Source organism: Lepisosteus oculatus, chromosome 8 (genome assembly GCF_040954835.1).
Source record: "Lepisosteus oculatus isolate fLepOcu1 chromosome 8, fLepOcu1.hap2, whole genome shotgun sequence".
Lineage (NCBI taxonomy): Eukaryota > Metazoa > Chordata > Actinopteri > Semionotiformes > Lepisosteidae > Lepisosteus > Lepisosteus oculatus.
In genome coordinates this window covers 35612990-35633821 of record NC_090703.1, presented here as the reverse complement: position 1 = coordinate 35633821, position 20832 = coordinate 35612990, and the positions used below count along the sequence as shown (strand labels likewise).

Genomic DNA, 20832 nt, shown 5'->3' with positions numbered 1-20832 from the left:
TCTGACAAAAATAAGCACAGAAAACATAGAACAGTATTTGATAATCTTTCTCCTATTTTCTTTACTGCAGCATTTCATGAAAACAAACTGTTTCACTTCAACCTCACGCCTCACGCCGAATTTTGCAGGCTTTAGAAATGTAAACTACTTTTTCTTATACACAAACTTAAAAGTTACTGATTACATATTTTATTAACTAGTATTTTAATTTGACTTTCAAGGACCTTTTCAATTCTACTAACAATATAGTGCTCTTAACACAAAAAAATAAGATTAAAGCCTTGTTTTGTTTCCATAGAGTTTCACTAAATTATGATGCAACAAGAACTTTATTTGAAGATCAATGTGCCGTTAAGATGCCTGACTACTGATGTAATCTAAAACATTAAAATACCTGTGTAAGTCATTTATAAACAGGACACACCACTATGATTCCTAGACACTGTCTTAAAAACAGAAATTCAAGTCTAAGTTGGTATTCTGATCAAAACAAAATAATCTACTCAGTGTACCAAAACCAATAAATTCAGGTAAATAAATAAAGAAATAAAACATCCCTGACTACAATTACCCTCCATTCCAATACACACATGCTTTAAATCACAATAACTTCTACATTTGACAGAAGAATGTCAGTATATGAACAAGTCGTATAGAACAATTTGCCTTCAGCATAATAAGTTACCAAATGGTATATTTACAAAATAGATATTATATGCAATAACCACTCTGTGTGAAATTCCACACAAGAGGTCATCTGTTACATTAAATTTTCATTTAAAGTATAGTTCTCCTCCCTTCAACATCAGTTATCTGTAAGAGAGGCTACTGTTTTCTCTTCTCTATTTGTTCTCTACAGGGGGTTACAGCAAATTAGTTTTTATCTGGTTTAGGGTTCCACTTTTGTTTCTAATCCATTATGAAGTTCAAGCCACGAAGCCACAAAGATTAATATAAAAAGAGCTGTTGAAATCAAATTTTTGTTTAAAGATCACATTATTCTCTGAAAAATATTTTATTTTTAAATTCCCAAGAGTCAGAAACTCTTTATCAGTGAATAAAACATACACTGTATCCTGAACCAATATCAGATCTCTTGTACATTCTATTACCTGCTGCTTTTACCACTAATACAGTATTTGTGTTCAACACTTTCAATTTAATTTATATGATATGTCCTGAGAAAAAACTATGCAATGGAACTGTCCCATGCATTAAAAAAGCAGAATAGTTTTTTTTTCTCACTATATATATAACCAATTGTTAATATAAACATCTTTTACAAGACAGTTCATGTCTGCACTATGTTGATAGTCATGGCTAGGCAGTAAACTTTGGTTGTGGAAGAAAAACCTAGATCTTTTCAGCTCAAATTATACAACTGGACTGCCATAACAGAGTCTTAGTATTAAATGTCTCAATACACCATGAACTGAGTAGGGCATTTGATTAAAAATGGGCCTGGTCCTAAAGAAAGCAAATTTCTCTCCTCTAGATTGGAATTGAGGATCCCATAAAATAAGACCGACAGTCTGAAATATGCTTATTATCTTCTAAAGATTTCAGAGTACAGCATCTCTAGATTTTCTGATAGTAGATGAAACAATGAAAGTATCTTAGAATGTTTGATTGGATTAGGTGGCAGAAAACACTGGCAGGAGTGCTGGGACATACAGGACTTCTCTCCTCTTCTCTAAAGGGCAGCCAGCTCTTGTGTTAGCCTCTCTTTCTCCTGTTGCAGCTCCACAATGCTCTGCTTGTTCTGTTCCAGTCGATCTTCCAGCCACTGCAGCAGTGGCCCGCTGATGGCAGACATCTGGCTGCACAGATTCTTTGTGAAAACTGGATCACGTTCCACAAACACCAAAGGGTTACGAACAACAACAAGAAAAAACAAAACAAAATCAATTAAATAAAAACAAAATCAGGAGAGATCCTAATAAAATAGGCAGTGAGGTGGTACTGTTATTCTCTTGTTTTATGCAAGTGAGCAGGTGGATATGTGTTTTTTGGCAGTTATCAATCAAACAGTACTGTTAACTCAACAATAGAAAAATATTGCCATTGAGGGCTACCTCTACATTGACTAAAAGCAACTTGTTAAAAAAGTACTACTGGAGAATCTCCAAACAAGGCAAACAAGGTTCTCCTAATGTCATGAATAGCTTTAAGAATGACAGACATTACTATACTCAGTGGGAGCGGAAAACAGTCCCCCTGCATTTATCTGCACTAAACAATCAACTCCCTTGCTTTCAGTTTATTTAACAGTTTATGATCAGCTTCTACAAAAAAAAACTATCGATAAGTGTTAAGTTTTCGATAACTTAACACTTTTAGTCTTTTAGCAACAGACTGCTCCAGCTACGGTGTTCGTTTCCGCAGGTCTTTCCTCCCAGCGGCTGTCAGGGTGTATAACGCTGCCCTAGGCTAGGACTGTTAGCCCTTCATTTGCTCGTCTATGGACAGCATGCTGCTCCATTGTACTGTTTTTTTTGGACACTCAATCTGTATATACCTATGCACATTTTGCACATATTTTATTGTTTTTACAGTGACTATGAGCATATTTTGCACACACTGATGTTTTTTTTTAGTTTTATTTATTTATTTTATATTTGTTTCGTATTTTAATTTTTCGTCTATTGTGATGTTTGTTTGTTTTTTTGCTTGTCTTGGGCTGGACTGCTGTAACACATTAATTTACCTTCAGGATCAATAAAGTCTTATCTATCTAAGAGATAAATGCCAGAATTCATATAATAGGAATAAAAACCACAAGAAGATCCTTTAATCAAGAATCATTCTGTAAAAGATTAAAGTATTCAAGAGAAAGTATATTATAAGAGGAACATATTACCTGAACCATTGTGTATTTTCGTGATCGGGTCCAAGTGCGTTAAGCTGAAATGTGAAAAAGTTAGCAGATGAATGAAACGAACACACCACTTTATAGTACTGTAGCTGTCTTATTTAAATACACTGATAAACATGTTTAAGTACACTCCCCCTTAATGATGCTGTTCCATATGTTGATCAGCTTAATAAATAAATCAGATCACATTTGATGTTTTACATAAAAAAACTCACCTCAGATGACATCTTTGCAGTTTTTCATCTTGTACAACTAACGTTATTGAAGTAACTACCTATACAGTTCAACACTGATCAAAGTAACCTCTCAGAATATAATGCAAAATACACTTTAATAAATAAAAATAAAACATAAAAAACAGTATCAAGAATTTAATTATACTAATGAGGCAAAAAAATAATTTCCTTAGGCATTTTTGTCTTGTTTTATATGTAAATTAGAAACACTGTACACACCATATTGTGACAGGATTGTTATTATTTAAATACAGCATTATATAATCCTGTAAACATGTTGTCTTAGTCACTTGGCAATAGAAGCCCATGAGTAATTACATCTTGAGACCAGAACAAACAGATCTGAAGCACTTGTCTCTCAGTGTGAATATTCTGCTCACAAACAGACTTTGTTTATGAGCCGCTCAAGGCAGGCACAGTAATTCCATTTGTGTCAATTCCTAATTGAGTTATTCAAGTCTTACCATCCATGTAGCCCTGCAATCCATCCAGCAGCAGCTTTTCAAATTGAATCAGCCTTGACAAAGTATACATAGATACAGAATGCCACTGGAAATTTTGTTTCCGATGACATTGAAGGGCTAGTTCTACACTGTGCCTAAAGTACACTTTGGATCTTGGAAGTGTTAACATCCAGGGACTTTGTGCTGGTTCTAACTCAAGATAAGTTTCATAAACAGATTCCCTCTCTGTTTAAAACCATTTGTTAAAGTATTAAGACCTTTTTAAACATGGAACTGTCAATAATGCGGAACCAAATGTTGTCTTATTTATAGTTCATGAGGCGTGCAGTTGTGATTGAACACATTTGTGTTCTGTACCAAAACCATTAGAAAGGGTGCAGCACAACTTTCCAATCATCAGAAGAGGACAAAAGATACAATGGGTTCCTCCATACATCTAAAACACTTTCAAGCAGGTCCTGACATACTTTTTGAATTCATAAAAAGATGCAAAGGAAAATGGGGAAACATGGCAAAGCAGAGAATGAACAGAAGCAGGCATACCTGTGGATTCTCCTGTATGTATCCTGTTCTTCCTGACAAAGTATTTTGGGAAGTTCTACAGCTGACTCCAGACACACCTTTCCAATGGCTTCATGAGGAACTACATGGATAGGGATTTCAATTCTCTCGTACCTTATTAAGAGAACACACAACAGTTCCTGTAAATACTTTTCACACATGCTAACTTACTGAGGTTTAATTAGAATAAATTGATTCTGTCAAAGGGCAGAAAAATAGTATTAGATAAAATACACTAAATGAACTTTTAGAAAAAAGCTTTACCTTTTGTGCTTTTGTAGCTCTAATTCTGGAACATGCAGAGGCACAATTATAGTCCATACCTTACTAATTGTAAGAATGACTTCACAAAGGACAGTGCACTTACTCTGAGCCTTTCTGTGCTTGCACAGACTGGAAGCAGGTATACAGAACTCTCCCTGTCTGCAAAAGATCAGTAAGGTTAGAATCCCTATCACAATACCAGATGTTTTTCCCATTAGCAATACAATATATCTTCAATCGAGGGACTGAAGCTTTGTGAAAACATGAAATTGTGAGGGAATAAATCAGTTTTTACACAAAACATGTTCCAGTTGAAAGATATAAAAAAACCAGCATTAAAAGATCATTAAAAAAAACAGAAAAGCATACTCAAAACATTACTGCTTACTAAACTGACTGGTTCCTGTGCCTAAACTGTGCTGCTTACCTTTGTGTTCTTATCCTCAATGAAGCAAGAGAATATCAACCCAACAAAGCCCTGATCCATCATCTGGTACATTGCCTGAGTTCTTACATCTGAGGGTAAAGATTTTGCAGTGTTATCTTCACCAGTAATAGTCTGGCTTTATTATAATTACAGGAGAAAACTTCATTAGCATTAACAATTTGAACCCATTGTCATTTTATGTTTTTTGAGCAGCATTCCTAGAGGACAGGCAAAATATACTGTTATGGATAACATCTGTTTCAGACCTGATCGGTCTTTCTTCTTGGGATGTTAACAAAGTGCCTGAGAGGGCATTGTTTGTGTCTTTAAAAACAATTAATGCAGAGAAATATTACAGAAATACACATATCTAAATTTTTTTTTACAGACAACCACAGATAAAATAATATTAAAAACACTTTCATTCAGACAAATAATGACAGTTTCACTGCTCAGTTGATGATAATGTTTCACTGTTCAGTTTGATGCTTTCAAAAAACTTTGGTAACTTATACTGCTCCAAATTTCAGAGAAAGATTGATTAAATTGATCTAACATTGATTACAATTTCCCACTCTCAGTAAGTCATAATGGGTAGAAGTACACATCTTACCAACATGTGAGGGCCACACAGTGATGTGAGGATGAGAATGGTACCAACCCACAACCCTCATGGGCCGACCAGTCATTTCAGCCAATCTGTGAACCTCATTAAGAAATTAAAAAAATAAACTTTGTGCATAAATATACATTGAAGTAGTTCAGGTGGGTAGCTGCGTCAGCATGCGTAGGCTGCAAAGGAACAAGTAATAGGTTTATTCCATGCTGAAAAGACAAAAAAGAAAACAACGTTTCGGCCGTAGAGCCTTCTTCAGGTGTGAGCAACCTTTGTGTTTTCTTTCTTCTCTTTTCAGCATGGAATAAAACTATTACTTGTTCCTTTGCATAAATATACACTGACATTTAATAATAATGAATTAGTAACATAGCGATATTTTGTTTTAAGGTCTCAACATAATTAGGTATAGCTATGTTTTTTTAAAAGGTTATTTTGTAAAAATATTTAACTTAAATGCTTTGGGGAATGTTTATACTATCTATTCCAGGCTTCTATCAACGACATTTCCAAGTATTAAATATCCTTACTGCAATTTGTGAGTTTCCAGTCTTTAAGGTTTTGTATGTATCTGGTACTTTTATGTACCAGATACATATGATTTCCAAATAAAGGTTTGTTTTCCCTTAACAAAACACAAAATAAAATGTGTGCCTGTGAAATCCACTCAAATTTCTATATTTTCATTTTTGCCACTGAGTCTACACGGACTGAAGTATGTCGGGAATGGGTAGCAATCGGCTTTGTCCTAGAAATATAAACTGTGGCGCTCAATTTTAAAAGATGGAGAGTCGTTTCAGGAAAACAGAAAGGTGAAACATGCAATGATTTAAAGCTCAAACACCAATTGGTTCCAAAACGTAAAGCCACAAATAGGTGTAGCGTTGTAGGAATTGGAAAACTTTTTGGTTAGTTTAACACTTATAAAATGGATATCTCGGCTTCAGTAGAGGCTGCAGAAAGCTGTTCTGGTGAGATCTCCACGCGGTCCTTCCTCTTGTCTGAGCGACGCAGGATGATCACGGAGTGAATGTGGACAATCCGGTTAGTATCTACCTGTACGAGACAATTTGTGTAGGTAGTTCAGCGATCTCTTGAAAGCCTTAAACTCCAATTCCCAAACTCTCGAAACTAACAATTTATTTATAAATGCTGACAAGAAAATAATGTCCTCACTACGTCCTAAACACTCTATGCTAAAGAGGCTTTATAATTTACTGTACATTGCTAGAAGACAAAGGCTAAAACAGTTCAATACTAGTTCGTAATAGTATAAGTATATATATATATTCGTATAAGTAATAGAAGTAATACATCACTTAAAATAAATTAGTTGTCTTCGTTAGAAACAAATATTAATTTTAGTCTATTGAGGGAGAATCTGGAGTAAACAGGAATCTAATTTACCTCTCCAATACAGAGTCCCATTACTTCTTCTTTTTCTGTACTTAAAGCATGATTCATGCAAACCAGAAAAGCGTCCGATTCCAGGTGAACTGCACTCACTGCCATTCTGACGTCTTAATGATGATTAGTTTAGTCTCTACAGTTATTTTACCACAAACACCAGAACACTTCCATAAACATTCTCAATTCCGTTCACTGAACAGTTCCGGCATCACAAAACATCCCCACCAAACATGGTTAACATGTTTTAGGAAAGACAAAGTTAAGGATCTTTAACTCTGTTGATGCTGAAACTAGTATTAAGCTAATATTTCCAGAAGATTAACACATTTTCACTCTAAAACTTTACCAGTATACAAGCAGATTTTTTACTCAATATAATGTTGGCCTTAAAGTCTTAATTTCAGTTTCGGTAGGTTTCCCGTCGAAGCCAAGTTGTGGGTGCACCGAATAAAAGTAAAAATAGTTTTGTATCGAGACGAGCAGATTCGACATCACATTACAAGATTTCTCTCAGGATTCATGAGGAGGACCTTTTGTGGATATTGTAAGTTATTTAAAAACGCACCTCTGCGACCTTATACATTCTAGAATAAATTTCAGGGGTGAATATTGCAGTTACATAATCAGAATTCCCAGAATGTGAATTATTTAGCAAAAAAACACTGCCCCGACATTATGGAATGCGTAGATTCCAACTTTAAACACTTTATACACAATTGATCTTGTTTCAATTATAATGCCTATTGTATGATCATATTTTTATAACAAACGATTATTTTAACGGATTCACAGTACTATATCTGTCACAGGTATAGTACTGTACTTCAAAATCCTGAAAATGTCGTCTTGGTAGCACGAAAGTGCTTCAGTAATAGTACCAGTAGTAATCGTACTAATACAGAACAGTCCTTCTCACTCTCGACCCGAGGTCTCTGTTCTGGTATATGCTGTAGTCGATTTCTTAATCGCACGCTTATTTATGTCAGTTTTCGGTTTGGGTTTTATTTTTAGATGCGAAAAGATTGAATGGGATTTGTATTTAGTATTAGCTCTACTAATGTCTGAGTTTCAGAACTGCCCCTTTTCATGTTTTGCCTGAAATATAACAAATTTAACCTCCATAGAAGGAAAGAACCTTATTTTAGGAATGCCTGATGTGCTGTCTTTCGAACCTGTCTCCGTACATTATAAATTAATCACTTAATAACAGCTGCAAGAAATAAGGAAAAGCAAGTTAAGGAGGGACTGCTTAATGTTCAGTTTACTGACGTTGTTAAAAACCGTACCTTTTATGCTACGTTTGAAACGTATGACGCAGTGCAAAACAATTAAGTCTGAACAAGCAAACATATCAATGTACCAGTTAGCTCCGGGGATTTAGAGCTAAGCTTTTCTGTTCTTTTTATTTCATGTAATGATTTCAGAAAAATTGTGGAAAATGGCTAAAAGGGTCTTATTTGCATTAATCTTTGTTCTTCTTATTTACACTAAACAGAAATTTCCACGACCATTGTTTTGGTTCCTATACAGTTATGTGCAATTTACAGTTTGTACATATTCAAAATAATAAAATAGTGAAATGCATATGCAAAAGTTTGGAGACTGTCAGTACTTAGTAACACTTTCATTGAAAGAAATTACAGATGTTTCCTGTAGCCAGCTAAGAGTTATTATATTGCTTTTGCATTTTTTCCACTTTTCCTTGCAGAAGTCTTCTAGCTCAGAAATATTCTTAGGTCTTCTTGCATGCACTGCATGTTTGAGATCTCCTCACAGATTTTTAATATTCAAGTCTGGGGACCATGAAAGTTATTCCAAAACCTTAATCTGTCATTCTTGTAAGTAATTCATGGTTTACTTGGCGGTATGTTTTGGATAGTTGTCTGAAATATTCTACCTCTTTCCAGCTTGTATCCCTTCACCGAAAGGGACATGAACTTCTAGGATTTGCTGATATTTAGTTGACACCAATCTTCCTTCCTTCCATTCATTTTTTTTTATCAGCCCACAGCACTTAAAAAACATTAATTTTTGTGATGAGATCAAAGGAAAGGATTCCTTCTGACAACTATCCTGTGCAGATCATATTTGTTTAAGGAACGCTTTACTGTGTACTTGTGGACAACTACTCCAGTGTCAGCTAAATATTTCTGACACTGGTCTTTTGCAGTGATCTCTGGGTTCTACTTTGTAGATCTGACCAGTATCCGAGCAGTTCTAGCAGAATTTTTTCTGGGTCTTCCAGATCTTGTCTTGACGTCAGAAGTTCTCTTTAATTTGAATGTCTTAATGATGTTTCTGACAGTTTAAATTGCAAGCTGGAAGCATTTAGATACCTTTTTATAGTCTTCCCCTGCTTTGTAACAGTGAATTATTTTATTTTCATGTCCTCTGACACCTACAGTACTTAGAGTAGCCCATGGTTACTGAAAACAGGCAGAACAACCAGAGAGGTTAGACGGGTCAGAGTATTTCAGAAGCAAATTGATCTACTAGTATGTTTTGGGACTGGGAAAGTAAACTGGAATACCTGGAAGAAACATACATGAACATTGGGAGAACATACAAACCCCATGCTGATAGGACCACAGGTCTAGAATTTAATCCAGGGCCCCAGTGCTTTGAGACATCAATGCTAACCATTGTGCCATTTTGCTGCCCCTGTTGGTATAGAATGATTTTATATTATTAAAGACTTAAATCATTAAAGTTGCCATTAACATCCACCCCACAACAATCTTTTCACACATACTATAGTTTTTTAAGATAATTGTAGTTGCTTGGAAGCCATCAAAACTGCTGTTGTTTAAATGCATGTCTGTTATTTATCAGAAAAGGAACAAAAATAAATAAATAAAGAGGAGTATTATTAAATAAATCCAAGACACTGAACATAATAATAGAAGTCCCTGTAAGCAAAAATTCTACAATTCAATAACTTTGGTTTTTATTCCAACAGTACTGTGGGATGTCCCAGAAAGATCCTTGCCAAAAGCAGGCATGTGAAATCCAAAGATGTTTACAAGGTAAAATGATCGTCAATCAAGTTCCAGTGACGAGAATTGTATTCCAAAAAGGTGTATTAAGTGCTGTTTGGTTTTTTTTTAAGTACTGCAGTGCTCAATTTGTTAGTTATCCCCATTTTCTGAAGACTTTCTTAAAGTTGATCATCACTGAATTAACCCAGTATTTTCAAATCAAATTTTGTTTTTCCAGCCAACAAATATATTGAGAGCAAGTGTGAAGATGTGATTGAAGCAATGAGGCAGTGCTGCAGGTTTCATGCTGGAGAGAAGTCTGTCTGCTGTTCAGGATTTGTGAAGGAACAGAAAGAGCAAGAGTCATGCAAATGATTATATTTACACAGGGAATATCTTGAAATACTGATTAAACTGTAAATGTATTATTTCAATAAAGTATTATACATGATATACATGTTGCTATTTGTAGGACAAATTACTTTTTAAAAACGCAATCAATTGGTTGGTTTGGATGGGCTCGAATTTAGTTGTGTAGATTATTCTGTGCTACTCCAAAACTTGAGTTGTGCTGCTAGGGCACCTGAGACCTTTCAGTGTAATTGGCGAGTTCTACAGCAAAAATGAGAAATGGCTCTCAGTTTATATTTCAGAATGTACAAACGGTGCTTATCCCTCCTGTACTTCCACAAGTTGATTATAAATGTCTTCAATACCCTTATGGTAGATACAAACTATCCTCTCTTGCATAAAACCCTGAATATTGAATGATGAAGGAAAGACACATGAAGAATCAGGTATTCACACAGCTGTATACAGGCACAAACAAATATGTGAACACTGACAAAACATACACAAATATCCATTCTGTTTTATAGTAACACTCCCACTGCAAGATCATTTGCCAGCCAGTAGCCAAAATGGTACATAATTACATTGTTCTGAAGCCTCACTCATTAGAAGTGAATCTCATAGTCTCATGCCTTTGTCTGAAAATCTCATGTATCAAGTCTATCTTGATTTTAAAGATCCAGTTTAGCGTGCTCTCACAAGGCACCAGTTCTGTAGGGGTTTGGGCATTTACTGGGACAATTATTAATTGTAGCAGTAAGTCACAAAATTATTCTTTTAATGGATTTAGAATCCAACCTTGCGGTATAACTCAAACAACCCACACACACTGGTACTAATACACAATAAGACATTTATTAATACATAAAATATGCATATAAACCTAACAGATCTTATCGAGAGGGTTATCAGAATACAAAAGGTATATATTCAATCAGTTACGAAGAGTTACACAAATCAAGAGGATATACGTTCAATATATCATTCATTTAGACCGTTTCGTAAATGAACTTGGTTATAACTTCTACATTAGATACCGAAAACAAGTACATAACTCTTAGGAATTAAATTGATATCAACTGGTTGGGATAACAATTGAATTCTCGAGCTGTAATGCAGTAAAGTTGAATACTCATCCAATCTCTGGGGATTCAGATCTTCTGTGGGAACACACTGATGCTCACTGACCAGCTAGTTAGTTTTGGCTGAAACTAGCAAGATTTTGTGCACAGGAGAAAAGATGACTGTGGGTCCCAGCAGGTCAGGAAGAGGACCGGATCGTTCCTGATGAAGCGCTAGTTCTGAATACTGATTCAGCTGTTGACAGTTCCGACCTGTTCACGAGGCTTGCTACTGATGCTAACCTCGGGTGGATCCTCTGGTTACTCTCTGGCAACCTCTGCTCTAGACTCTTAGAACAGAGGAAAATTCTGGTACTCGGACACACTGGCCGTTCCGTGGTTGTCCGGGCTGAATCTCAGGATGGTCAGGAGGCGCGCTGCAAGAATGTCCTGCCCTTGGGAGCCTTTCTGCTCCTGTGCCATCCTGCCCTGGAATTCGTTAGAATAGTCTCGCACCCCTGGAATTCTTCAGAAACTCTGTGTTGCCTGTTTTTACCTGGAGGAACTTCAGCTCGTTCATCGGCTGAAAGTTTCATGGGCATCAGAGACCCACGTGGGTTACTCGGCCCTACCAATCCCTGATTGGTTGATCAAGGTGAGATACGAGTCACTTACTCCTGACACTTAGGAATGCAGTCCAGATGTCCATCTGGTACTCCCTAGACAGATAGGCGCCAATGGATGACCATTGATCATGATAGCCAGGCTTAGCTAAGTGCATCCCCATTTGGGAGCTGTCCCTTATCAAAAGAAAACATCTTTAAATCAGCCTGCATGAATAGCTTCTCTATGGCTGCACCACAGAGATGAAGAGAGAGATGGGGCCTCATTTGGGAAAGCACAGCAACACTTAATTCTGTCTTATTAACAAGCATTGTCGCTACACCAGTAATGTGTGTAGATTTCTGAAATTGTTATAGAGACTCACCATTCCATTAATTGTTTTTAGTATGTTAAGAAAAGAATCAATAAAAATAGTATGTAATCGCACTTTTCAACAGAAAATCTCATCTTAGGGTTTTGAACCATTGAAAGCTGTTGGTAAGACGTAGGAAAAAAACACATGCAGGGTTTCCTTGCAGCTGGATCATCTGGATCATCATGTTCCTTCCTCACCTACCACTTAATTTTCAAAGTGAAAACGAGTGCAAAATAAACAGAGCCTCACTAGCACAAAGAACATATATATAAAGAAAATAGCAGTCTTTCAAGCACAAAGTTCTTCCTCATTTAGTATTATTGGTAGCCTACTGTACATCTTTGATGAATCCCATATAACCAAATGTTATGTCCAAATACCATCTTACTCAGGATAATATTGTTTAGTTGGTATGCAAGCTAGTACAGTAATATAACCGTTAAGTGGGAGGGGTTGAGGCTACCGTATGACCTGAGCTTTTTTCTAATTCTAATTAATTTTATCCTGGTTAAAACTATGGCCTAAGCTCAATGGCTACTGATAGTCGAACAATATGTTCAGGTCACATAATGATGAATATATTAGACTTCAAATTGCTAAATATTTAAGTTACAAGACTGCTTTAACTTGTCTTAATTCATTTTGCTCCTCTGTCATGAACAGAATGAAACAATATCAAGTGAAATGAACATAATCACACTTAGAAACTTCAAAGGCCCCCTTAGGCTTTATTTTCCCACAGTGGTGCATTTTTAAAACAAAATTACAACAGTGCATTTTTAATTTTCAAAAATGTTATGCTTCCAAAGTTAAAACATTTTGAAAATTCTTAGTCCCGTGTGGTACCGTTTTCATGGAGTGACCAATTTATTAGCCAGCACTTTTTTAAATAAATAACAGCCTTAAATACATTTTGGCACAAGCCCCATGAGCTCTCCTTCTAATCCAGAGCCTCTCCCAGACACATGGGGAGGAATAACAACATGGACGGGATACCACCCACTGCAGGCCACACATACACAAAAGCACACAGGGGCGATTTAGAGAGACCAATTAAATCAGTTAGCAAGTCTTTGGAAGGTGACAGGAAACTAGAACCAGTCAAAACTCACGCAATTTTGGGCAGAACATGTGAACTTAATAGTGACGTACCAATGAGCCCTGAGGCAGCAGCTCTATCAAACCATGATGCCACTTTTACCATTACTTATACTACCTTCACATATTCACATAACACATATTTGTGCCAAGATATTACAGGATATCGATTTCATTCATCTTCACTCTAATACTTGGTTATAAGGTTCTTCTAATGACAGCAGCTTATTAAACCTTTTATTTTACCGAAAACAATGCAGCTGTAGTTTAAGTATCTTTAATGGTAGGTGGGCTCTGCATCTTCCATTAGGTATGACCATACTCATGTGTATCTGTTCAATGAGATATACATGATCACAAAGCACCCAATCTTTTTTTGTCTTCAAACTCTTAAGATATAAATGTGTATGATCTGCATTTTTCTAAATAAACAGATATAGTTTTAAGCAGAGAAAATGTTAACCTGGGATGAGCTTAGCATATCTAAGCTTTGTGTGTGTGTTCTTAAATAGTATGTCTCCATTTGTTGAGCTAAGTTTTATGAAAATATGCCTTTTCCATAGAGTGTTTCCAGATGAAGTGGTGACAAAGCATCAACTGCCTTGTTTGCTTGATTACTAGTAGCTTTTCTTAGATCACTTTGTAAGGCCACCTTAATATTAGTTATCTATAGGATCTCAGACACCTACAATATTGTAAATTCTTGCTGGTCCTGCACTGATCATTAATGCCAGCTTGCTGATTTACAGGAAAAGGTATGGGTTTATTATATCTATCAAGTTCAGTTCAAAAAGTTACTACACCACATCTGAACTTACCACCAAAACAGCCTAACAAAAACATGCAGAAATATGCTGGTCAAATGGGTTGATTTGTCATTGTGACTTTTTTGGTATTGCTGATGGTTTACTATCTAAATTTGTTTAACTAATGTGCAAAACACTTAATTAGCCATTTACATTTTTCAAAACATTTATGATTATGCTGAGATTTATAGATTCTGTTCACAATCATCCTGCAGTTCCATTCTAAAACAACAAAAAAAATAACATGTAACACGGTAAGCTAAATCAACTACTTAAAAAAACCTCCGCTATGTGTAAATTGGGCTAAAGCTTAAACAACAACCACATATCGCATGTTTTGTATTTGTTTCTTAAATCTTCAAAAGCATGTAATATACTGTACACCAAACCTCTGACCTACATTGGCAGGTTTAAATACAAATATAAAGCACTTAACTTAAAATATCGGCCTTTACTGAGAAGTTGCAGTCTTTACAACAGAAAAATATGTTGGTGACATCTCGGAAAAGGGGTTCCTAAGTGTTAAAAACTCCTAAGATGCCAGCCCAATCAAAAATCCTCCGGCGAATCCTCCAGTCAGTACTATGTTCTTCTTCACAAATGTCGTCACCTATGCAGGGAGAGGAGAGGAATGACATGGGCCATTAAAATATTTTTTGTGGAAATAAGAAAGAAAAACCTACCATTTTTCTGCCCCCCCCCCCCCCTTTGTTTTTGTTCATGATCCCAACATTAAAGCCTGTTAGTCTCATTATAACCCTTATCAGCAGGAGAGTAATGATGTTGATCCTCCACCCTCAATATACAGCCCCTTCTCCTTGGGAACCAGTATCTTTTAAAAAGGGTGGCCATAAGCAATTAATTAAAAGAAGCTGCTTAACCTTTTATAGGCAACCCCCACAAAAAAAAGACAAATTATATCTGGCAATTATAATGCCCAAAGCCAAATGCAAGAGTGGTTCAACTACAATTTGCAGTGACTCTTTAAAATTAAGTCTTAAATAATGCAATATGACATTATCAATTAAAGTGTTTTATCAGGGCCATATGCTATAATGCAGATATATATATATACACTGCACAAATGACATGTTACCTCATCCACTTTGGTTCGCACTTCTTTTGGAGGTTTTTCTGCATTAAGCTTCAGTTGTTTCTTGGCCTTGTTTACGTCCTGCTCAACTCTTTTCCAGTCTACTTTGATGTAGCCTGTGTGGTTAGCAATCTGAAAGGTAAACGTGTGAATTCAGCTGTCCTGCAAATAAACCAGTTCTGATCATTTCATTATTAATACACTTACTTAAATACACTTGATTCTGAGATGAACTGTAAAACAACGACAATCCATGAGCAGTTGAAATATAGTCCAAGGTGCCGTTTTTCAAATGTGGCCTCCAATGACTTGACTATCAGTGCTCAGGTAAATGTCAATAATGACAATTAGTCATGAGTAGGACAATTTGTCGTACTGGACATGAGGTTAATACATTTCCTTTCACAACTATGTTGATTGGTTGCACCTTTATTACTGCATTTCCTTGCAGCTGTTAGCAAATTTAAGTTAAAATCTTTTATGATGATGCCTTTGAGAATAGGATTTTCTAAGTGAATCCTATAGCTATATGAAAGTAACATCAATTAAACTGTACTCTATATAGTGTTGTTTCTAAGAATATAGGAATATTTAAAGTGAAAAAAACTCATCTTAACATAGCAAGGTACAATGCCAGCAGAGGGCGCTGTTGGTTTTAATTTTTGATCATGTGATTATTCGTAAGTGTTAAGTCTTATGGTGAGACAATGCTGCTAGAGCATTTAAAAAATGCTAATTATGAAACAAGATGTGTCTTAAAATTAGTTTATTTAAAATGCTGATTATTTCTAAATTTCTTCAATAACCTACTTTTGTCCGTGTCTTTATGCTTTTATTTCTGCCACACTATGAGATCTGCAGACAAATTCTTTCAGCATAAAATATCCCTTTTCTGAAAAACATTTTATGAAACAAATAGAGGAGACAAAACACAGAAGTCTGGTACTGAAAAATAAATGCTAATTACCTGAAGTAGGAAGAATCCACCACCTACTGCAGAAGCTGCCAGTTTTCCTACTTTCTTAAAGAGAAAACCAGCACACCTAAAAGACATGGAAACACACAAAGCTGAATTACTGAAGCAAATCCCTGAATTATTCTCATTCTAGGCTTAATATTCGTCCATCACAATTATATGCTGGTGCATATTAAGTTAATCAATGTATTACTGACAGTGAGATAATGACATCTGGCACACAAACAGGACAATGCAAAATGTTTCCACAGACAACAACAGTGCATAATGGGCACTATATTAACTCAATGTCATCACCTTTATAATCCAGCTGTACTGAAGGATGGCTTAAATACAACTTCCAAATGACACTGTTGATGTAACAGTGGTCTTTGCATTGGGAAAATGTTCCTTGTGTGCCATTGTTTATATATACAAAATATCAAGGCTTTAGGGTGTACAGACTCCAAAAACCAGCATTTATAAGCAAACTATTAAAGTCATTTTAAAATAAATCACTGTAGAAGGGCAGACATGAAACCAATCAGATCCAAGATACAGAATTGAGGATTCTTTCAAACTCAGTGGTTAAGATTGCTGCCTCTCAGTGATGAAGCCCTTTGTTCAGTTCTAGAACTGGGGTGCTGTCTGCATGCAGTTTTTATGTTCTCCCTGCACTTGCGTTTCCTCTGGGTGCCGAAGTTATAATCTAACTGGAAGGCTTATTGGCCTCTGTAAATTGTGAGTGTGTGAGGAGTTGTGTCTGTGTGTGCCTTGTGATGGACTAGCATCCTGTCTAGGGTGTACCCTGCCTTGTACCCACTGCTGCCAGGCTCCTTGTAACCTTGTACTGGGTAAAGCAGTTAGAAAATGGATGGATGGATGGAAACAGGGTTTAAAACTTTGCACAGCGGTTTAACAAAACAGTGAATGAAGCCGTTCAGCAAGAATCACTCACCAGCCCGTCACTCCGCCAATGGCAAGCTGTGTGGCCACAGAGTATTTTTCGGCAATAGGTCCTGAGTTTTTTCCAAAAACCCGATTCCACCACCGCTGTCTCTTGGCATACTCTGCCAGGTCCATCACGTCAAAGGTTTCCTCACCCTTACCTGCAAACAGGAAACAACAAATTAGTAGCATCTTGTGCTGTTTCCACTTAGGTTTTTAATATCCCCCTACATTTTCTTCTGGCCAAAAAAGAAAGCAAATAACATTACAAGCTCAGTGAAAATGTATCCTTCATTTTTCTGTTAAATGAATTGCTTCACAAATGATTAATTGTGAAAAATACAAGCTATCATGATAGTGGTACAACGATGTTTTTTTGTTTAAAAGACAGTATAAACAAGAAGTGACACAGTGGATCAGTAGTCAGCACTGCTGTCTCTCAGCACTGGGGTCTTGGGTTCAATTCCAGACCTAGAGTGCTATTTGCTTGGAGTTTCTATGTTCTCCTCTTGTTCATGTGGGTTTCTTCTCATTTTCGCTTCAGAGAAATTTGCCTTATTATTGATTAGGTGCCTATATATAGTATGTATATAACAAATAGCAGGCAGCACGGAAAATTCCGGACCCGAGACGCTGTCTCCATGGGTTTCTTCCCACAGTCCAAAGACATAGTGGTAGGTTAATGTGTTTCTGGGAAAGCTGGCCCTGGTGTGCGCGTGTCCATGTTTGTGTTTATGTCTATGTGTGTGTCCACAGCAATGAACAGGCATCCTGTCCAGGGTGTACCCTGACCTCTGCCCATTGTGGCCCAGGACAGATCCCTGGTGACTCTGTACTGGATAAAATGGATGAAGGGACAGAAGGCTGTTTTTTATACTTTATTGATCCCTTGAGGGGAAATTGCAGAAAATTAGGATAATAATACTATTTTGATTCAAGATGAATTAGTATTTGCAATAAACATTACTTCAGTGGTCATTAAGGTGCATTTCTTTATTAGCATTAACTTTTTAGATGTATTCAACAGCATTAAATTGCTATTTGGATGAATATTCATATTCAATTACCAAGTGTTTGGAGGGTGTAATTTGTACAATTTTGTGATACCGTTAATTAATTTATTTTGTTACCGAGATTTAATAGCCTGCCTGAGAAATTGGGACTGTGGTCCTTTACGTAGGTGGGTGCAGGCTAACACAAAGAAAAGCAACTGGTCCTGTGTGACCATCAAGCTGGCCATTACAGAGTACTGACCTTGTTATCTTGTCCTTATCATTACTGGACACAATCTCAAACTGCATTCCCATTTTTTGGTTAACTCATTAAAGAGATATTATAGCAAAATAACAAGCTTGCTACATTTTACCCAGTAAAAGAACTTTTATACTAACAGAAAATGAGCAGACATCTCAAGGAAGACTATATTAACTTTAAACCAGTTAGGCTGCTAAAGTTGAAACTGAGTGACCTTGAGAGCTAATTCCTCCAAGCAAAAGTCAATTTAAAGACACCCAAAATAACCCTAATCCACATCTGTTAGCAGATGGCAATGGGTTTCATTTTCAAGCAGATGGATTTGTAATTGGCACATACGATAGAGATTTGATCTAGCCGAGACAAAGTCCAAACCCTCTAAAAACACTCCCACGTAAACAGAAAGCAGACTGTGTAATATGAAACTGGAATTGAATCTCAGTTGTTCAAGGAGGGTGCCAAGTGTTTAAGACATTTTACACATCATAAGACTTATACATACAGCACATTTTTGTTAGCTGTAAATTAAGAACAGACTCAAGGTGTATTTTTATTAAAAAACAACTCCATTCTTTATAGGGAACTTGGCATTTTCCAGGTTTTTGATATTCATTGAGTCACAACTAGTTATTTGGAGGTAATACAGAGTCCTATAACTTATTGAAGTGGACTCTAATGCTTTCTTGCTTACCTAAAAATATACATTAGTACCAGTAAAGAGAAGATTCAGACTGAAAATTCCATATCCAACACCAAGTGTTGATTTCCAGAATACATGTTCGTTACAGTGACAGAAATTCAAAGAACTCTGCTCTATCAATTAATAACCATATTCTTCTCTCATGCGTTTTGAAAACTTCTAAATTATACTGAGCAGCAAATTAAAAATTATTCATGATAACAATATGCAAATTAATAATATCCTCTGAAACGAAATCCTCTGAAGAATATATATCTGTGTGTACAGTTATGGCTAAATATTTTAAAGCCAGTAAAATTGGAGGACAGATTCCACAAATCCCTTCAGATTTTACAGACTGCAGAAGCCAACTACTGATTTAAGGGGGAAAAAAGACAAAAACAAGAAACACACAGGAGAAGAGATTGTGTCCATTCACCGCGTCCATGCAACAACCAGATTCAAAGAAATTCTACTACTACATTACATACTAAATTATGCATTTACATTTTAATATTCAAGATTTGTTAGATTTGTTATGTGATCCAAGATTTGTTAGAGGCAGGATAAAATCGCACTTTAGCAGTTTTCAATTTCCATGGATGTATACTATATTTTGTTTGCTTTCAATACACACTAGATTAACGACATCCTTAACTTCTGTCTCGTCAGATATTCAAGGCTGAGCTGATACAGCCTAATTCAATTAAAGTGCTTACATTTAAACCCTGAAACTTCGGGCTGTTAAGTTAAAAACATATTTTAATCAAATGCAGGCCTTGTTTTAATTACCTAGAGAAAATTGTAACAAGAACGTAAATTACTCAGTATTCCGTGGGGAAATTGTTTTGTGTTTTAATCAAAAGAGCTGTATTATTGTGTATACTGTGTCCAAATCAAGCATGTTTAATATTGCATAACACATGTACACGAAACATTACATTGCCCCCACAATTATTTTTTGTATGCGTGTTTTGGAAAGGTACTAAAGCCTATTATTTTCTGAAGAGCACGATTTTCGTCAGACACGTACAGTAGTTGAACAAGCTTGATTGACTTAATCTGCGTGTTTAGAAAACTTAACCTTGTGTTCAGTGCATTATCTATTAGGCTACACGCTACAGCGGTAAAGCTACACATAAACTTCAAGTAATAACCAGTTCTCCTGAAACAAACAAAAAAACATTTGTCGTGTTATCCATCTCAACCTCTGTGAAGGGCATATCTACTGAAATACAGATATATAAATATACTTATAATTGCACAAGCGTCTTTTTCAATAAAAAATAGGTTACCAAAATAAAAACAAACAATTTTTGCACAAAGTTGCGTGTTTTTCAAGTTATTACTCACCTTTCTTTTCCGCCATACTTTTCCTTTCCACACCAGATCTAACCTGGAAGTACTTCCAAAGTATTAAGGCACATCCTCTAACTCTAATCACATGGGGCGAAATGCAACAAACTGGAAAACGCCACACTAGCTAAGGATTGCTTCGTGTATAGTACGCAGTTTCATATTAATCTTGTGAATACCAATTGTAATTTTTGTAGCTACTGAAATTCGTTCCCAACTGCATAGTATGTTACAAATTTAAAGTAACGGCTGCTGGTCTCTAGGATCCTAACGTACAGGAGTGAGTAAAACTCTTGCGAGAAGAAGCATTTTATTACTGAACTAAATGGAACACATGGAAAAGTTTCGAATGCAGTCGCAGTTTATTGAGATAAAATTGCTACTAAGAAATTATTTTAATTTGTTGCTTAGAATTATATTG

At 36.0% G+C, this 20832-nt stretch overlaps 3 protein-coding genes across 6 annotated transcripts; 1 reads left to right on the top strand and 2 right to left on the bottom strand.

Moving 5' to 3' along the window:
* Window positions 1–36: 36 nt before the first annotated feature.
* On the bottom strand, window positions 37–7231 carry brcc3 (BRCA1/BRCA2-containing complex, subunit 3). Its single transcript, XM_006632616.3, has 8 exons — window positions 6851–7231; window positions 6380–6499; window positions 5441–5528; window positions 4828–4916; window positions 4504–4559; window positions 4119–4250; window positions 2861–2904; window positions 37–1842 (listed from the first exon to the last, which is right to left on the bottom strand). The coding sequence occupies exons 1-8, from the start codon at window positions 6953–6955 to the stop codon at window positions 1694–1696; spliced, it is 783 nt and encodes a 260-aa protein (XP_006632679.1). The 5' UTR covers window positions 6956–7231; the 3' UTR covers window positions 37–1693.
* A 68-nt stretch (window positions 7232–7299) lies between these two features.
* Window positions 7300–10284, top strand: cmc4 (C-x(9)-C motif containing 4 homolog (S. cerevisiae)). Of its 4 annotated transcripts, none has more exons than XM_006632654.3 (3): window positions 7300–7397; window positions 9813–9879; window positions 10070–10284. In XM_006632654.3, the coding sequence occupies exons 2-3, from the start codon at window positions 9822–9824 to the stop codon at window positions 10204–10206; spliced, it is 195 nt and encodes a 64-aa protein (XP_006632717.1). In that variant the 5' UTR covers window positions 7300–7397; window positions 9813–9821; the 3' UTR covers window positions 10207–10284. The 4 variants fall into 4 exon arrangements, with proteins under 4 accessions (XP_006632717.1, XP_069049531.1, XP_015206615.1 ...); XM_069193430.1 differs by lacking the exon at window positions 7300–7397 and adding an exon at window positions 7762–7781; XM_015351129.2 differs by lacking the exon at window positions 7300–7397 and adding an exon at window positions 7773–7793.
* Window positions 10285–12922: 2638 nt separating this feature from the next.
* fundc2 (fun14 domain containing 2) lies at window positions 12923–20516 on the bottom strand. Its single transcript, XM_006632655.3, has 5 exons — window positions 20409–20516; window positions 17133–17283; window positions 16187–16262; window positions 15223–15351; window positions 12923–14736 (listed from the first exon to the last, which is right to left on the bottom strand). Exons 1-5 carry the CDS (start codon window positions 20422–20424, stop codon window positions 14659–14661), a joined length of 450 nt encoding a protein of 149 aa, XP_006632718.1. The 5' UTR covers window positions 20425–20516; the 3' UTR covers window positions 12923–14658.
* Window positions 20517–20832: the final 316 nt, after the last annotated feature.

What these genes read in the sequence shown, in the direction of transcription:
- fundc2 (XM_006632655.3), bottom strand. An exon ending in ATTGGCGGAGTGACGGGCTG is followed by an intron (nt 16,263 to 17,132) that starts GTGAGTGATTCT and finishes CATGTCTTTTAG; the next exon opens with GTGTGCTGGTTTTCTCTTTA. An exon ending in GTGGATTCTTCCTACTTCAG is followed by an intron (nt 15,352 to 16,186) that starts GTAATTAGCATT and finishes TTTACCTTTCAG; the next exon opens with ATTGCTAACCACACAGGCTA.
- cmc4 (XM_006632654.3), top strand. Translation starts at nt 9,822, where the DNA reads ATGTCCCAGAAAGATCCTTGCCAAAAGCAGGCATGTGAAATCCAAAGA. An exon ending in AATCCAAAGATGTTTACAAG is followed by an intron (nt 9,880 to 10,069) that starts GTAAAATGATCG and finishes TTGTTTTTCCAG; the next exon opens with CCAACAAATATATTGAGAGC.
- brcc3 (XM_006632616.3), bottom strand. Translation starts at nt 6,955, where the DNA reads ATGGCAGTGAGTGCAGTTCACCTGGAATCGGACGCTTTTCTGGTTTGC. An exon ending in TGTGTGGCCCTCACATGTTG is followed by an intron (nt 4,917 to 5,440) that starts GTAAGATGTGTA and finishes CTTTACCCTCAG; the next exon opens with ATGTAAGAACTCAGGCAATG. An exon ending in ACATACAGGAGAATCCACAG is followed by an intron (nt 2,905 to 4,118) that starts GTATGCCTGCTT and finishes TTCACATTTCAG; the next exon opens with CTTAACGCACTTGGACCCGA.